General features: G+C 31.0%; 4 protein-coding genes across 10 annotated transcripts; 1 reads left to right on the top strand and 3 right to left on the bottom strand.

The window, feature by feature from the left end:
• The first annotated feature begins 1,289 nt into the window (after positions 1-1,289).
• On the top strand, positions 1,290-3,226 carry LOC106773934. Its single transcript, XM_014660701.2, has 4 exons — positions 1,290-1,400; positions 1,549-1,669; positions 2,332-2,392; positions 2,834-3,226. Exons 1-4 carry the CDS (start codon positions 1,367-1,369, stop codon positions 3,137-3,139), a joined length of 522 nt encoding a protein of 173 aa, XP_014516187.1. The 5' UTR covers positions 1,290-1,366; the 3' UTR covers positions 3,140-3,226.
• A 346-nt stretch (positions 3,227-3,572) lies between these two features.
• On the bottom strand, positions 3,573-4,631 carry LOC111242557. The gene is made up of 2 exons (XM_022786380.1): positions 4,441-4,631; positions 3,573-4,296 (listed from the first exon to the last, which is right to left on the bottom strand). The coding sequence occupies exons 1-2, from the start codon at positions 4,519-4,521 to the stop codon at positions 4,057-4,059; spliced, it is 321 nt and encodes a 106-aa protein (XP_022642101.1). The 5' UTR covers positions 4,522-4,631; the 3' UTR covers positions 3,573-4,056.
• Positions 4,632-6,441: 1,810 nt separating this feature from the next.
• On the bottom strand, positions 6,442-11,222 carry LOC106774236 (peptidyl-prolyl cis-trans isomerase FKBP20-2, chloroplastic). Of its 5 annotated transcripts, none has more exons than XM_014661161.2 (7): positions 10,981-11,220; positions 10,132-10,256; positions 9,829-10,043; positions 8,556-8,665; positions 8,162-8,270; positions 7,932-8,008; positions 6,442-6,852 (listed from the first exon to the last, which is right to left on the bottom strand). In XM_014661161.2, the coding sequence occupies exons 1-7, from the start codon at positions 11,107-11,109 to the stop codon at positions 6,733-6,735; spliced, it is 885 nt and encodes a 294-aa protein (XP_014516647.1). In that variant the 5' UTR covers positions 11,110-11,220; the 3' UTR covers positions 6,442-6,732. The 5 variants fall into 5 exon arrangements, 4 of the variants coding, with proteins under 4 accessions (XP_014516647.1, XP_014516648.1, XP_014516650.1 ...); XM_014661162.2 differs by having other exon boundaries at positions 10,132-10,225; positions 10,974-11,219; XM_014661164.2 differs by having other exon boundaries at positions 10,132-10,225; positions 10,981-11,087.
• Positions 11,223-15,380: 4,158 nt separating this feature from the next.
• Positions 15,381-18,694, bottom strand: LOC106772951 (transcription termination factor MTEF18, mitochondrial-like). Of its 3 annotated transcripts, none has more exons than XM_022786163.1 (2): positions 16,638-18,694; positions 15,381-15,912 (listed from the first exon to the last, which is right to left on the bottom strand). In XM_022786163.1, exon 1 carries the CDS (start codon positions 18,616-18,618, stop codon positions 16,978-16,980), a length of 1,641 nt encoding a protein of 546 aa, XP_022641884.1. In that variant the 5' UTR covers positions 18,619-18,694; the 3' UTR covers positions 15,381-15,912; positions 16,638-16,977. The 3 variants fall into 3 exon arrangements, with proteins under 3 accessions (XP_022641884.1, XP_014515084.1, XP_022641885.1); XM_014659598.2 differs by having other exon boundaries at positions 16,653-18,694; XM_022786164.1 differs by having other exon boundaries at positions 17,439-18,694.

Below are 18,694 nucleotides of genomic sequence, written 5' to 3'. Positions count from 1 at the left end.
AATACCATTCTGGCAGGCCTGGATTTCTGGGTGCTCTTGGTGAGCTAGATTGTGCGGTAGATAATAAAGTATACTCTGATGGATTCATTGGAAAAGGGCCTAAAATTGATGGTGATAAAAGCCCAAAGTACTATGAATTCTTCGGATATGCTGTATTATCTACTTCACTGTGTCAAATGGTTAAAAGTTTAAAAATGAACATGTAAATAATCACTTATGCGTATATTTGAGTTAAGTTAATTATCGTTAAAAGAAATCTTAATTTGTGTTTTCGTAGGCTGAAAAGCGATTATTTTTAAGAAAACCAAAATCCTAAATATACGAAAGTGATTAAAGTTGAAGTGCTTCTAATCGCAATGGCATAAAGTAAAAGGGTAATTCTTTATTACGTATATACCCGATTCGATTATTCCTAGTTATGATTAAATTTATTTTGTTATTTATTTTTTCTGAGAAATTAGAAAAAAAAAAACTATTGTAAAATTTTTAGCCTAATTAGATCACATACTAATCTCATTGGCGTACAATAATTATGGGATAAATTTTAGTGAAATCAAATATAACTTTAATTATATAAATCATATCACTTATTAATCTAATTTCTTCTACAATTATTATAGTTAATCCCATCAAATTTTGTCCTACAAACCAAAGACAAACTCCAGTTAATATGAAACTTTCAACATACTTCCTTATCGAGGTATATATATATATATATATATATATATATATATATATATATATATATATATATATATATATATATATGTTGAACGTAAAATTAGATATTAATAAGGATTTTCAATATATTCCCTCACATCGAGTATCTCGAACGTAAAACTAAACATTAATACATGGTCCGATAACGATCAATAACGGATAAAATAATATATGTCTAACTCAATCTTTTAAAACTAAACTTGTAAGATGAGGTTTGTATCTACTTATATATTATATCTAGTCGATATGATACTTCCAATAATTATCTTTAATCTAATCAACTTCAAATTCATTTATAAAATATGCAACTATATAATTACAACAATTTAATTAGATATTTGATTTAAGTAGGTGTTACTATTTTAATAGATTTTGACTTTCGTGATGAATTGTGACACACTCACTTTATATTATTCCAAATCAAAAGGTAGAACAAATTGAAAGCTGCGAATTGAAGGCAAGAATCTAAGAAATAAATATGAAAAGAAAAATATACAAAGAATACCTTACTTTCACCAAACAAACATATATACTCATTTCCTTTACCCACGTTGTATCTTGTTGTCATATATATTGCTCTTATGATAAGCTTTTTGTGATCATAAACTCATAATCATTCTCAGAACACAAACACAAACACATCATCATGGGACTGGTTATGAGTTACATGGGAGGCACAGGTCATTTTTTTTCTTGTTTTTTATTGCATCACTTTTTTTTTTATTTAGTTATTGATAGAAAATATATATATAATTTTCTGTTAATTAATCATGTTTAAGTGTATAATTTTTTTTAATCTGATCTTAAGTTAATGGATTTGATTAACAGGAGTTGAGGTTGCAAACAAAGGGATGACTATGATAACAGGAACACTCTATGATAGGGTTATTGAAAAGAGAGAAATTAAAAACTTTGATGACTTCCATGCTGCCATTCTTGATATCTTCAAGTAAGTATGTATGTCATTTCAATTTCATATCTTGGTAATAGAAGACACTAGAAAAAATTTTAATTTTAGATAAAGTTTTATTGATTTCTATAATAATATTTTTTTTAAAGAGGGTATATATTAAAAAGTGGAAAGTTTTACATTTGGTATATGTTTAAAATCATTAAAAAAAAAATTCCCTACATTAAATATTGTCTTTTTCTAAAGAACTAAAGTGAAAAAAGTTTCATAAGGAGAGCATATAGATATTTTATATAAAGATAAGAATAAAGTATATTTCTGTAAAGTAATTTATGCGGATTTTATTTTTTTTTTCAAAATACATTTCATATAGAAGTATTCTAAAAGACTTGTTTTTGGAAAAATTATATGAGAAAATTGTGAAAAACCATTTTTAGAATATATATTTAAAAAGTAATTTCTGTAAAGATTAAAATGATCATTTTGAAAATGTGTCAGGTTGCATGAATAAATTTTAGGTGTGCAGAAAGTAAAAGCTATATTTTGATAAGCCTACAATTGTGAATGAGACACAAACAAATGTTTGAAGTTTTTAATATTAAATTTTTCAAAACATTAGTTTTGGAAATATTTAACTTTTTAATATCAAATTTTCCAAAATATTAGTTTTAATGATAGTTTTGTTAACTATTTTTTCACAGTGCAATCAACATGGCTTTGCCTGGTAAGCATTATGATGCACCACCACATGATGATATAAAAGTGAGTTAACTCTTCTTTATCTTTTTGGTGAATAATAATAATAAAAGTTAAATATATATTTAGTATATAAATTTTGATATAAAAATTAAAATTGATTTTTAATCTAAATTTTGATGCAAATTAATTTTTAAATTTTAAAAATGATTAAATATAGATCTTTTAAACCAACTGTATTAATCATTAACATTTAAATATAATGTTTAATATATTTTAACGCAAAGATATTTGAAATGTAACAAGTTCAAAAAAAAGTTTCAAAAAGTTAAAACTATTATATTTATTTAATTTTTTAAAATTTATAGATCAAAATTTATCAAAGTTTAGAATAGAAATAAATTTCAATTTTACGTACAAACTAAAAACATATTTAACTCAATAAAATTATTTCAGAATGCATGCAATCATTCATTGGTGATAAACTGACATGTTTGTAAGAAACAGAAATATTATGAGGATGGATGGAATGATGAATATGATGAAGATAAAAGGAAGGAAGCATTCAGGAAATTCATGAATGAGAACGTGAATCTGAGCAAAGCAGATGAATCGATGATGATAACTGGGTTGGTGGCTCCACCAGTTGCCATGGTGGTTAAGAAAACTGGACAGACAGTGCCTCAACTGAGTGTGATTAAAGCCATTCCTGATGTTGCTTTTGTTCCTGGAGCTACCATTTTGGCTCTCATTGCCATTAAACTCACCAAAAGAATGGCTTTCAAGAATATCCCTTCCATTGATCAAAAATAAAATGCCCTTTATCTTTTCCTTTTCATATATTCATCTTCTTTCCAACGCAAATATTTCTCACATGAATCATATGTTAACAATTTTTTTTAACGATTTTTTAATGATAAAGTATGTGTTATTATTTTATTAATCTGTATATTTAAAATGGACCAATCACAAGTTATCAAATAAACTTATTAAAAATACACTTTAAATCGAATTATTAACTACATGTTTAACAAATAATGTTATCTCTTAACAATTTCATTGGTTGAACATAGTTAAGAATCTTTTAAATCTACGTAAAATCAACACATAAATATTAAAATCAACACATGAATAGGAAGATTTATAAGATCATTTATATAGAACCATAATATACAATCTCTTGTTACCTTTATTTGTCATTAATAACAATTAACATTTACATTTGAATGCTTTTCCGACGTGAAAATTAGATGAGAAACATGAAACTGAAAATGAATGACAACAAATAAAAAAATAAAAGGGAATTAACATTTACCATGGTAAAAAAAAAAGAAAAAAAAAACTCCCATAAAATTCACCAAGTGTTTGAAAACAACATAAACACTAGAACATCTCACTAATCCCTTCTTTACATACATCTCTCACTTCTTCTCCCACCTTATTTTCAAAAGAACAAACACGATTTCGATCAATTTCTACGTGAAACATGAACCAGTTTCATCATTTTTGCCTTTGGTAAAATTTGAAAAACTTGATTACATGTCAAGCTAAGACTGAGACTGATCAAAACTACATGCATGCATGGATCATACATGCATGTAATATTTTCTTCCAAACCCAGCAAATTATTATCAATACACAAGGTATGTATATATATATATATATATAAATGGAAAAAGGGAAACCAACCAATAATTAAGACATATGAATGAATGACAGACACAGAAACCTCAATGGCATCGAACTCCCTTGTCTTTTTGTTGGAGAGACAAATCCTCGAAACTCCAATCTCTTCTCATTCCACTGCTCCTTACCAATCTTGGTCCAACACCACTATCACTGTTGGTGCGTCTATGTTGTGCCTTAACCTTGGCCAAAGGTCCACTATGTGCATATTGGGGTGGTGCCATGTTCCCATAAGATAAGCTTCTGTTATGACTCACTCTCTTTTTACCATTATTATCATTGTTGTTGGTAATGTTATTGTTGTTGTGATTGTTGTTGTTAATATTATTGTAGTTATTGCTAATGTCATTATTGTTGTTGCGATTGTTGTTGCTAATGTTATTGTTGTTGCGGTTGTTGTTGTTGTTATCGTAAGATCTGATTGATTCTTCTTCTGGTGGGAGACATGCATCAATGTTATTTGAATTCACCCTTTGGAGAATGTTACAAGAAAGGCAATTGAGGCTCATGGTGTTGTTTTGTTACTCCCAAGCAACCCAACCTTGGAAGGTCTAGGTTGAATGGTGAGGAACTTACGGTTAGAAAATTACATGAGATGAAGGTGATGGAGGTTAGAGAACAAAGGGTCTTGGGTTTGGATGTTAAAAGGTTTGGAAACTTGTTAAAACAACTTCATCTTCATGTGTTTTGCCACTGATTTTTGAACCCTCAAAATCAGCTTAGCCTTTCATTCTAATTTTGATTTCTGCCAGTTTTCCAACCTATGCTTTGTTAGAAGGAACGATTGGTCTAAGAGTTTATTTAGGAGTTTTAATTTTCATTTACTATATATGTCCACCTTCTTTAGGATACTTATACCCTAATATTATAAACTACCATACTATTTTGTTTAACTTTTTGTTACCAAATATTTATATTTATAGCACATTATTTTTAAAAAAAATGTATATCAAGGAGGAAACTATACATATGTTTAGTTTTGAACAATCTCTTTTGTATGTTTGTAAACTTTTTTTTATTTTTAAATATATGGTAAAACTTTTTTCAAAGTATAAAATAAAAAATATATTTCAAAATTTATAAATTTAAAATATATTTGTATTTTATATTGTACAATTTAGAATAAAATTTTTGTATTCTAAAATAAATAAAAAAATTATTTTAAATTATAGATTTTAAAATATAAAATAAAAAATATATTTCAGGTTACAATAATGAAACAATATAAAATACAAAATAATTACGAGGATGCAAGAGAAAACTACCCAGGTGTAAGTAGTTATCTTACATGGAAAAAGAGAAAAGAAGGCACAATTTTAAGAAAGAATATTGGATTATCTTTCTCGGTATATTGTGTCGATAAATATTGTGATTTTGTTCATCTTCTTTCTTTTCTCTTTCTTCTTCTTTCTTTAACTTTTAGATTTTTTTTTTCTACATTCTTCATCACCTCAACAAACATCACAATCGAAGATATTTTTGTGGAAAATACTTCGATGTCAAAGTCAATATTCGAAAGTTACAGCAATTAATAGGTATTAAATGCAATCATCTGGTTCTTTACTTCAAACTTGTATTTATAGTTTTTGAAATAAGCTTTGTATTAACAATGACTAAATTACGGTTCAATTGTTGGTAATCATACTTTGCTCTAAACTAATTAGTATTGGCAGTAATCTCGTAGAAATTGGATCGTTCGGCACATCATGACAAATGATCGTTCAGTTAACGACATAAACCTGACCGTGTGGTCATACAGTACACTATGTTTTGTACGGATTTGTTTTACGTTTTTCTTTAGTTGTTGTTTTTGTTTGATATGCCAATGATGATGATTATGTTATGCTTTGTTTCATGAACATGTCATTCATGATACACAATAAAAGGTTGTAGTATGTGTCATTCATGACAAAGGTCTGATTGCCAAGTCTAAACTTCAAAGTAAATGATGTCTTGGATAAAGATGTTCTCGGGACATGCATTAGAATTGCACTATCTACAATAGCTTCTGAATTTCTGTAACATCAAATGACCTTTGAATTTTTAAAAAGAACACAGTGGCATTAAGTCTATACTTATGAGAGATTCCATACTCTATTCCACCCTACATTGAACCCCAAAGACCGAATTGTCGAGCTATAAGGCTAGGCTGCCAAGTTGGAGTACAAAACTAATTTCGAGTTGCTTGATATCTAGGAGTACGAAAGTCGAGGTGAATATAAACAAAACAAATATTTCAAGGGTCCTTATGTAAGTTTAAAGGTAAGACTAATGTGTTCAACTGAAGTGGAAAACACTTTCTGGTTTAGTAACCTTATCTATTAATGGACCTTTAATTTTATAGTATAAGGATAGTATTGTTTCATGTCCATGCTACAATTATTATTGATTTGCTATCCAATGAAACAAAGATAACAGGATCCTACAACTGTGAAAAACTGTTGATCCATTTACCAATGAATATTGTAAGTTTCTAGTCCTTTTTTATGACAAGGTTAACAACTTACAAACCAGAACAAAAGAAAACACTGGCCAAAGTGAATCAGAGAAAATAGAGAAAAATCTTAACAAGTTAGATTATGATTGCCTCAGAAAAAAGCTAAAAGGTTGTGTGTTGCTATCTCTATATAGTACAATCATAATTAAGTTCCTAACTACAATAATCTGTTCTTTATGCCTTCAGTGGTAATGATTTAGACAACTCAAATGGCAGCCTTCTCTCAATTGCAAATTACATCTGAGTAAAAGGCTACGGTCCTCCTTTCACAATTTTGCACGCTTAATAGCTCCACATCAAAAACTTCAAACTGTTTTGAGCTGAAAAAGGTTGAAGGTCCTACCTGCAGAAGAAAAAACATCAGCCATCCAACTCTAGAGATTTTGAAATTGTGATTTCTGAGAGTTTCAGTGCAGTTGCAAGAAATGTAAAGTAGACAGTATTAGTAAAGTTGATGAACTATTGTTAAAAAAGTGCTCAAGAATCAGGATTGAAACCTATACTTCACTCTAACTTGCACATAATATTGAAATGAAATTTCTTATACAGAGAAATAGGGGGTTGAAGTAGAGTTTCAATCTTTCTAGTAATAGTTTCCAACATATTAACATTTTTCTTTTACTTTTACCAAATTCAACATATTATTGAATCTTATAGTAACAGTTTAGATTAGTTATTACAAAAAGAGTAAGATGAATCCAAGTAATAGACTTCATTATTCTGCCAAAATTTCATCTGCATTTGGTGGTGTATAAAATCAAATTCTACCCACTTAAAGGAAAGGACCATGCTCAATCATAAAAAGCTAATAGTTTTGAGTAAAACTGATAGGTTTGGTATTGTTGTATATAGGAGAAGGAAGAAACTAGACAGTTAATGTAGTTATAATTTTATAAAAATGTAAGACATTATATAAAGGTTGTTTAGATGCTAGGAAGGGGTCCGGTCTATTTTTCCTTGAGAGTTAGGAAGGGCTAAGGAGAGTAAGGTCTCTCAAACACCTCATTGGAGTCTGTTGTACAACAATTGTTGTTCTGGTTTCTAAAACTTTATTATATTGGATGTGTATATAAATCCAAGTTCATCTCTTATTTTATCTTAATATGAAACTTTGTTTGTACCCACCTCCCCTACAGCAGAAGTTTTTTCTTATTCTCGAGTGCACCATGGTAATCACTTCTCTTTCACAATCTATGGTCAAACACTGAGCATCTCTTACTCTCCACCTCTCATGTCCATTTCTTATTTTATCTAATATGTGACTTTGTTTGTATCCAACACTTCCTATATATCAGTTCTATCAAAACCACTGAAAATTTATTAGGATTATGTTCAAAGCAGTCAATATCATATAGTATGGAAAACCCCAAAAATGGATAAGAGAAAGGTGATAAAAGAAAAATAAGAGATGTTGGAACTCACTGGTGGTCCAAGTTCAGGGGGGATGATGATTCTTCTCTTCCCACCTGGTCTCATGTCCCTGATTCCCTCCTCAAATCCTACATCAGAAAATGTACTTTTCTCACTTCCTTCTGCACTTATTTCCTCCCCTTTTGGGTTCTTTAAGGGAGAGACAGAAATCAAGCAAAAGATGAATACTTTCTTCATAAAGTTGCAAGGAAATCTACATTTCTAAATCTAAAAATTTTAACCTGGAACTAATGCCTTGGTACCCATGCGGATTTTGGCAGGAGTACCCTGCAAGTAAGTGCTGTCAATTCGACGACCAGATTCATTATAACCAACATAGTGAAAAGTGACCTGCAAGGCATGATTTACAAGCATATTAGTGAATATAATTTTTGCATACAAATCATGCTTTAAATTTTAGTGCCTCAAAGTTCCAGTTTTGCAGCTGAAAATGACATTTTTTAAGATTGCTTCTCACATTCAACCACTCACCACCTCACATGAGAATTGTGAGGATTTTATTTCCTATCATAATCTGACTTTAACACCAGAATTTCAAACTTTTGAACTTACTGACGAACATCATTTAAAAATAAAAGAAAAAGCAGTAGATTGGAAAGAAAATAAAACAAAAACCTGCTGACCATCCTTTGGGCAATCACCTTGACCAACTACAAAATCCCTGTATATGAGTCCCGAGTTACTCTTTAAATAGTTCTCTGAAGATACTATTTTAACTTCAAAACCTGAAATGTATTATAACAATAAATCAGACAATCATATCCAAAAAAGCATACAAGATGATCACAACAAATGAATTTCACAGTAGGCTCCTAAATTTAACTCGTTGAACTTCAGTAGACAAACAATTGAAACACTGACCAGAGTCACCACAGCAAAATAAAGTACTAGAACTTGTTTAACTAAACTTAGAAAGTAACATAATAGCAACAACAATATTTCATATGATGAAGTGAGCTACGTTGATCATAGACGTCATTGGACTCAGTTAGGAACCAAATTCTTAAAAGATATTATTCACTGTGTAGTCTCTCTGAACAAGGTTTGACTCGTTAACAAGTTTTATGCTGGCTACTAAGGGCATAACACAACCCTCTTCCTTTAGTTGAGGTGGGTACCGGCTATGAAACCATGGTCAAATTTAAAGAATATACCATGGAAAGTAACACAACCATGTGAAAAAAACAAAGATAAACTCAGAAACCATGGTTTTATTTATAGAATATACCTAGAAAGTTGACAATGATGTGCAAAAAAGACAAACATAAGCTTAGAATCCATGGTCCAATTTACAAAATATACCATAGAAAGTAAGATAAACATGTGTCAAAAACAAATGTATGCTCAAAAACCATGGTAAAGCTTGGACACACCTCATAAATTTTGTCTCTAACATGATTTTGACATGGATCCAATACATGGTTAATAACCACAAATACAATGATTTTCTAAAAAGGCTATAAACTTTTAAATTATTACGTAAGTTTGTATTATGATTATAGAAATAAGGAACAAATCTTATATGATCACTACTTTTCACTTTCTGGATATTAGATAAATAGATTACACTCATTCTTGTATTACCTGACAAAGTGTTTAGATTATTATATTTGATTAGTCTTGTTTATAGATGATTTTGAGTATGTAAATACATAATGATATAATACATAGATTTGTGTCCCCGTGTCCTACATTTTGGAGACTACATGTGTCGAAGTGTTCCTGTCGTGTTCAGTCTCCATGTCAGTATTTGTGCTCTCAGAGAAAGTAACATAATCAAGTGCAAGAAACACATGTAAGCTCAGACATTATGGAACGAAAACTGGAAAGCATATAGCTAAATCAAAAGTAGAGCTTTAAATTGATGAAAGAAAAAAATCATTGTCACCTTCTCTAATAAAATTTGGGAAGTCCTCTGGCGCATTGTTTTCCTTCTGTATCCGCTGATTTTGTTGTAGCAATCGTTTTTCATCATAAGGATTCTTACTCTTTGTCTTTGCATAAGAATACAAAGTTGGAAAAAAACCAGTTGAGACCAAGACAGAAAGAAAGAGTGTTCTCCTCAATGATTTTTCAGAACGCAACATGGAACTATCCTGCATTCTATCCTCACAGACAAAACATAACACACCAAATCACAATCCATTACGGAAATTTCACAAAAGAATATCAATCCACATGCCACTCTTACAGGTAATAATCCTTTGAATTTTGGTTTGTGCATCCATCAGATAATTGTTTCCTCTGAGAAAATATAGTTCCTTGTACAGCGCAAGGGAAGTTCACTGCCCAAAACAGTAAAACCCTTTTTAGTACCTGCAAAAAACTTTCATTCCCTAATTTGTTGACTAATCATATAAACCCTAAAGCAACATTGCCAGCTCCAAATTGTTCAAAGACATAGTATTTACATTAAAATTCATTGCCTCTCACTCCAACACATAACTGGGAATGTAAAAAATCCAATCAGAATTAGAAGACTCTACCAACATATTATGAGAGGAGTATAACTGGGTAGAGAAAAGGAAAGTGACACCAATCCCCAACATTACATTACACCCAATATAGCTCAATACACTAACTTCAACATCTAAAAGAAGCACAAAACCAATATAGCTCACAGAACACTGAACACAAACATAGAAAGCTATTTAAGGTGAAATTAGGAATTTGATGCAGAAGGGTGTCTGAGAAAAGACTTACAACAAAAAGAAGACAACATAGCCTCCTAGAGTAGATGCACACAGCATAACACAACACCTATTTCGTGTTGCTTATACCTTATCTACTTTGTTTATCCCTTAAGCAAATAAACAAAATTTGCCTCATTTTTTTACTTCAGGCAACAGCTTTTGTTAATTTAATAGTTTATTGTAACATAAATTATTATTATAATTATAAAAATAAATATAATTTTAGAAAATAGCCTCTGTGTGTTTGTTATGTAGATCCATTGTTTGTGTGTAATCACTAAGATGGCCAAACCAGCAGCAACAAGAGACAGCACTGTCCTACGGCTACTGTGAGCCTCACCACTCACTTGTTCTTGTTGATGTTGTGCTCTAACTGTGAAGCCTGCACGTGTGACTGAAGACACCCTTTTGGCATGCAAACGTGTGGAGCCACTGAGTTGAAGGCTACCTGCCATTGATGCCATTGCTTGAGCCATTGTATTTGCTTGATCCTTAGCTAGCCAAGTTCTTTCTTTGCCTTTTGCTTGCTTTTCTGGAATCTGACAATATAGTTTTGGTTTCTCTGATTGCTGTTTCTGTGATTATGAGTGGCTCTGGAGAGTGGCTTATCTCAATATTTTCCACTTGGATAACTTGGATGTGCTTTTGGCCAATCATTGTGGACTCTTACACTCTGCCACGTGGATTCAAGGATTATTGATATATTCGTATTTCTTATAAATGTTCATGATGTCGTATTTATAACTTCAAAAATCTCTTTTGAGAACATTCTTTTAACAGACAAATTATCATGGTCACAGTTAAACCTTAGTATTAACGATTTTTCAATGTCTGTCAGATATATAATTTTCTTGTAATGCAATTCTAATATCATTTTTTAACAATTTCTTTATTATCAATATTTATTATAAAAGTATTAATGAATCTCAAACATTTTTAATAATATAAACTGATAAAAAAGTGTGTTGATTAACAGGATTACATTACATTGTTATTAATACTCTTTATGTGTAATTAGAAATGAGATAAGAAAAGAGACAAGAAAAAGTGTAAATGTAATAATAATAATAATATGATAAAAAAATAAAATTTTAAAAGTTACTATAGAATACGTTTTAAAAATGTAAAATTGTGAATAAACTTTAGTCTAATTTTTAACACGGTTTTATTATTAGCTAAAATTTATTAAAAGGGTAAAATTATATGAACTTAATAAATGTTAGTCATAATTTAAAATTATAATAAAATTTAACTTATAATTAGAAATGTAACATAGTGTATACAAATTATAACCACTAATAACGAAAATAAATCTATTGAATAATATATTTGCTTGAAAATAAAGTATTAGAGTTTATAAGTGTTTTAAAATAATAAGGTTAAGTATTTTAATTTTAAAATAATTCAATAATACAAATAAAATTTCTTAAATTCGTCTCATTATCTAAAACATTTATCATTTTTCTAATTTTTTTTTTCGAATTCTCTCCTTTCTTTACAAATTTTAACTCCTAGATCATTTGTTTAACGATCAGGAAATGTCCAGAAGATCATCGCAATACGATCTCCATTAACTAACAATGAATTTCTAGTTTAAAGCAAGTAAGTTTTGACTCATTTTTCCTTTCATTCTTAGGTTGAGATCATGCATGGTGATTCCTTATCGCATGTGTCTTATGGTCTCTTTTCCTAGTTTGTTAATCGGAGGCTCTAAGGACTCTCTTTAATCACTTTTCTATGCTCTATAAGCATTCTTAGAATTTCTTGAGCTCTAAGCAAGGCTTGATAAGTTGTGTTGATCTGTGGTAGTTCTCTTTAAGGTAAAGGAAGTTAGTTTTGTTGTATGTTGAATTATTACGTATGAATTGTTAGTGTTAGAGTGTGGAATTAGTAGATGCTGAACGATTATGTTTGCAATGTTAAGTTAATGTGAATTGTTGTTGTATAAGTGCATTTGATCACATGATGAATGTTGATATTGAATGATTTTATGTTAAACTCAAATTGTATAATGAATGGTGTTTTGAGATGTTTGGTGGTGTTGAATTTGGTTAAATGTGGAGGAGAATTGAACTAGGCTGAGTTGTAAGTGTTTTAGTCAAAATAGGAGGTTTCGGTATGTGAGTTTTTGAGTTAAGGGTTGAAAAGAGGTAATTTAGCTTTAGAGTCTCTTTGAATGTGAGTTGGGACTTGTTTGAGTTGTGAACTGGTTGGAATCTGATCTAGAAATAGGTAGTAGCCCATTGGTGGTGTTTTGGATGGCTTTAAGTGCAAATTAGGAGTCTTGAGTAGTGAGATTTTGATTTGGACATCCTGAGACAATTTGGAGTGGTCGGGGTGTCTTTGAGTCATTTGTGACTTGTTCAAATCCCTAAGTTACTCAAACATGATCTAAAACTTGTGGGATTTAATTTTGGTCTTTAAAGTGAGGTTTTGATTATTTTTGGGTTGGAATCTTGTGGTAAAACGGGTCAAAACGAGTTTAGGTTAGTTATTTACATTTGATTGGGTCAATTTTTAGTCTAGAATTCAATCTATGAGTGTTAGAAGTTGGTAAAAGTGTTTAGGATAGGTTATGGGGGTTTAGTGGTGCAAACTTTGGAGTTTATGATGTTGTAGAGAGGCTAGGCGAGCAATGGGATTTTGTTGGGCGAGTTTATGAGGTTCTTAATAGTGAGTTTCAGAGGCTAGGCAAGCCAGTTCGCTGGGCTTATGAAGCTTGCTTTTTTGTCTCGTTGGGCGAGCAGAGGCTGCTCGTTTGGCGAACCTATGCTCGCTGGGAACTCTCTTTCTGGCACTGGGCGAGTGGGTCTTAGTCATATTGGGTGTTTTAACTTCCTTTTTCTTATATACATAGTTTTAAATGGAATGATAGTTTATTATATGATATGTAGTATGGTTTAAAACATATGATTGAATGGAATGAGGTGTGTAAGTGTTTTAAAGAGAATTTTTTATGGTTGTATTAAAGTGTTATTAGTATGAATGTAGAGAGCTCGGTCTTGGGGGTTATCTTGATACTCTAATGATCATTCATTCTCAATTAGAGAGGAGTGATACATGTGGTGAAAGTAGCAGGAAGTCTTAGCCTAGGTGCTTCCAGTATGGTCTTTTAGATATGTTTTAGCTTTTATGGTTTTAGATGACAATTTTTTTGTACAATTTTGAGCTTAGTGTTTTATATATAAAATTTAATTTTATAATTATGTTAGATAATTGTAAATAAAATTTTATAATTTTGCTTATTAATTAATTTACTTTATTAATAATGTGATTATTCTTCATAATTAATTCTATATTAAAATGGGGTATTATAGCATTTGAATCATTCCTTTTATATATATTTTCTTTTCATTTGAAAGCTCAACAAATTGAGTGATGTTGAAGAGAGAAAGAAAACAAATGTTTTATAGCTAAATTATTGTGCATCACTATCAATGGTAGATTTTTTATTCAGTGGCTCGTAAGTGTATATATGAGTAGATATATCTTCAAGAAATATATATATATATATATATATATATATACATTTTTGTGTAATTTAGTAATTTGCACACTTGAATTTAGATGGAGTAATTATGCGCTAGTATAACTCACTTCCATTCTTAAATATATTTTTATTCATGCAAAATAAACGTCTTTTAATTTTGTTTCATACATTTTTAAAAGTCCTTCTAAAATTGAAAATCATTACTTTTGATTTCTAGTATTGAGACTAATTAACTATTTATTTGTGGAACAATATATCATGTGATATTTTAAGTGGTGTATTACGTATATTGTTGTGATATAAAATTTATTTATCTATTTTAAAATAAATATTAGAAACTAAAAATAATTATTTGAAATTATGAAAGGATGAATAAAAAAATACAGAAGAACTAAAATCAAAACTCACGAGTTTTATAAGAACAAAAAATAGTTATTTCAAATTTTACAGAAATTAAAATAAAGTTTTACTTTTGAAATCAAAATAAACTTGACTAAACATATTTAAATTATGCAAACCCTAAACCCAAAATTTTAAAAAATATATTGTTTTTTTTATCTTTCTTTACACCTAAATGTAGTAATTTATTACTATACTAAATCCAGTTAAGAGTAATAATATTATGATTCATTTTTATATTCATTTAACACAAAATATAAAGATAAAATGATGATAAAAATGTAAAATTTTATATTTTTTCAAAAAATAAAAATAAAAAATAAAAAAAGATAATATCAAATAAATATAAAAAATTTAAGTATGTCAAAAAATATTTTTCATTCAACTAATATATCATATGAATCATTCTTTATATTTAAATTCATTATTTAGTGACAATCACAAAGGTAACAAATGACTAAACTCATTTTTTTTTTAATTGAGGACTAATTAATCGAAGTATAAAACCAAAACAAGTTTGACAAAAAAATATAAAAAGATTAAAAACATATTTAATTATTTAAAAAAATCAATATAAAAGTACTGGAAAAACAGTAAGTTTTTTCTGTAATTGTTTTCATGACTAAGAGAGAAATTTGAAAACACAAAGATAAGTTTGAAATGAGATAATAATGTGACAAAGACAATAAGAAATCAGTCATCAACTTACATGTATAAGAACCTCATTAAGCAATCCTAAACCTTCCCTATCTTAATCCAATCATAAGTAATATGTGCAAATGTGAGTTAAAGATGTAGAGAACACAAATTAAAATATCAACAATCAACCTAATAAGTTACTAACTTAGCACCATGACATGAGTAAAATTTTAGTAACACAAGTCCTGAATCACAGTAATAGAAGTTACTAGTCTGAATCAATTCCAGATAGATTTTCTGTGAAACTATTACAGAACTCTCATATGAAAGCTAATACACAAAGATGCCTGATGCATAAAAAACTAAACAAGAACCATCAAAACATTAGAAGAGCTAGTAATGGTCCCAGAAGCATTCATGCAGAAACAGAATGGATCATAGACTTGAATTCATTTGAAGAATCTCCAATTTTTTTCTGCAACAAATGAAGACCAAGATTGCTCCAGTATAACATGCAACGCTGCTTGGAATTGCACTTCATATTACTTTCCATCATGCAATTTCTTATCACCTGCCACTCTGATATTTTTAAAATGTGATAACATGAAAATTTTCAGGAATGATGAGATGGTCTTCCACAAAGGGTTTTATTGATTTTCAACCCAAAGGTCCATTACCAGGTGTTACATAGACAGTAACTTTTTGGCCCTCCATGGTGAAGGATGGGTTGGTTCTCAGTTCCTTGGACTCGCTGAAAAGAAACTTACAAATAATTAGATTTCCCAATTTTGCTACAATAAAATAACTATAAAGTGGAGAGAATATTAAGTTCAGCCAGAAATTCTGGTCACTTTTTTACCAACTCTTTGGATAACAGATATACAACTAGCATCCAAGAGAGGAATAGAAATGAATACTTAAAATTATGCATTAGAGAAAACATATATTTTTAGTTTGCTAGTGTTGTTAACAACTATATTAGTAAAAATAACTAGGATAATCTGATCTTTTAATTCAGAAATGGTAAAACCTTAAGAGTCCATACACATGTGTCTCTGATGTCTAAGAATATATCCCTGGCAATAGGTAAGCATAGGCTTGGTTTTGTTTAATTTCATACGAAGCAGTTTTTCTGCTACTAGTTCTCACTGCAGCATTTTCATTATGAAATTTCTGAGCACAAATTTAAGAAATTCAAAACAAGCACCAAGTTCAAGAATCTTAGTGTCTGAAAATGCTTAGGGATAATGCAATAAGGTACTATCATGCATATGGGTGCATCTTCTCAGTTATCTAGTACATGAGACAACCTCTAGCCTTTTACATCTCACCAAATTTGCATTCGGTACTTTACGTTATGAACAATTTATCATATATATATATATATATATACAATTTTAAAATGAAAAATGAAAAAGTGAGTTCATTTGAAGATATCATATCAATAAAGTCATGCTAATAATTACAAGTACTTACAAATGGTCAACCTACCTCTGATATAATCACCTAGAAGAAGCATAAATAACTGTTCACAGAATTTGTGATTTATCTCAGAAATCAGAACAAAGATGAGGTCATTGGAAATGAAGAAACCATGATAAGAAATTTGCAGGTCATTCTTGATTTCTCACTACCACTGCGAAGCAAATAAACCACTGCCACGAGTTCTCCAACAACATTGAATGGTCTGTCTTCAACTCCAAACCAGAACACAGGAAGTAACAAAGTTTAAGAATCTTTACAACGTCATTTGAAATAATTGCTGGAGTTTCAAAGACAATTGTTAAAATAAACATAGTCATTATATTGGCAAATTTCAGGGAATAAATTGCTCAAACCAATGTTTCGGAGCAGCAGGGTGGATTTTAAAAGCACGGGAAACTAAATTCCTGTTGCTTGTTGCAACTATGCTTGCAATAGAATATCTTTTGTAAGACAGACCCTTTTCCATAATCCACAAATGGAACCTATACCTGGGCTTAATGCGATTCTCTAAGTCAAAGCACAAGAATGATGGAAAAGTCACCAAAATCTCAAGTGACTGTCCCATATCCTGGCACAAGAAATTAATCTTTTGCTCCAAAAGTTCAGGGTTTTGCCTAAGAATCTTGGGATCAACCGTGATCATTTTACAGACCTTTGAAAACTCAATCCCACGATGTAGAAGGCAATCAAATCTCGTTTGTAACTCATCACTTGTTCCGTGCATGTAAGAGAAAATATACATGGTCAAAGCATTTTCTCCAAAGCCAATGCCATGCAAGAAGTTCAACTTACTCATATTGTGAATTGGAGTTTTAGACACCTCAATAGCCTTCAAAAAACTTGTATAACCTTTATCTCCGACCACTTCGCGATTGTTCGCGACAAAACTAACCAACAAACTATGATTCCCATCCTTAATCTTCTCAAAGAACCACTCATGTAAACCCAAAGCTCTCATCACATTTGGCAGGTTACACAGCTTGACTGTCCCCAACACATGACCATAGTCCCTCTTAACAATATCAAGATCATTGGAATTTATTCCAAAGTGTTTCAATAGCTTCAACACATTGACCTTCCCCATCTTCAAAACAAGCTCCCACAACTCCGGTCCATTCACAATCAATCGTGCCACGTCCTCTTTCTTCGCACCAAACCTACAAAAATATTCAATTGCTTGAACCAACTCCTCCTCCCCATGCTCAACAACAACACCTACACCAACGCCATTGCTCCCTCCAATTAACTCCCCTATGTTCTTTCCTCCATTCAAATCATAAAACAACCTTATCTTCCTACACAACCCAACCCAATCATCCACACCATTCCCCTTCTCTTCAACACACTCAGCCAAACCAAACTTCCCAAACAGCAAGCTCAGATCACAAAACAAAGCCTCAACCTCAGCACCCTTCTGACCATCAAACACAAATGGGAAAGCCAAGCATATCCCCACAACCTGCACATTGCAAAAGCCATACCCTTTGAACCCACAAAGCCTATCCTTCAATTCAGAAGCACCCCACTTGAACACCCACCCACTCTCCTCATACAGCAGCCCAAGCTTGTCCCAGGGAAATCCAAATTCGCTGAGAACACAAGCAGCATCCAAAAGGGTCTCATCTTCTGAAAAGAAGAGCTTGTTCTGGGGAAACAAAGAGGGGAACTTTGAAGGGTGTATGCCAATGCTGTCGAAGAAGAACTCGAATTCGTTGATGGGGTTGTACCTGAGGAACTTGTTGAGGTTGTGGGGATAGTGGGGAGGGGAGAAAGCACCGAGCTTGGTGATGAGATTCATGAGGGCATTGTTGGAGTTCTTGGAGATTTGATCAGCGAAGGCGTAAGGAATGCAGCGCGTGGCGTAGAGATAATCAGTAACAGACTTCTGCCCCTGTGCTATGGCGAACTGCTTGTACTTCCTAGGGATCTTTGATAACTTTGAGGTTCTGCAAACATAGCGGTGGAGAGACATGTCTGTTCCAAACCCAGCCAGGGTTTGGTTTCTCGTTCTATCTTCAATTCATCTTTGTTTGATAATGCAAAGGAAT

Source organism: Vigna radiata, chromosome 9, assembly GCF_000741045.1.
Source record: "Vigna radiata var. radiata cultivar VC1973A chromosome 9, Vradiata_ver6, whole genome shotgun sequence".
Classification (NCBI taxonomy): Eukaryota; Viridiplantae; Streptophyta; class Magnoliopsida; order Fabales; family Fabaceae; genus Vigna; species Vigna radiata.
Note: the sequence above shows the minus strand (reverse complement) of the source record. Positions and strands in the feature narration are given on the sequence as shown.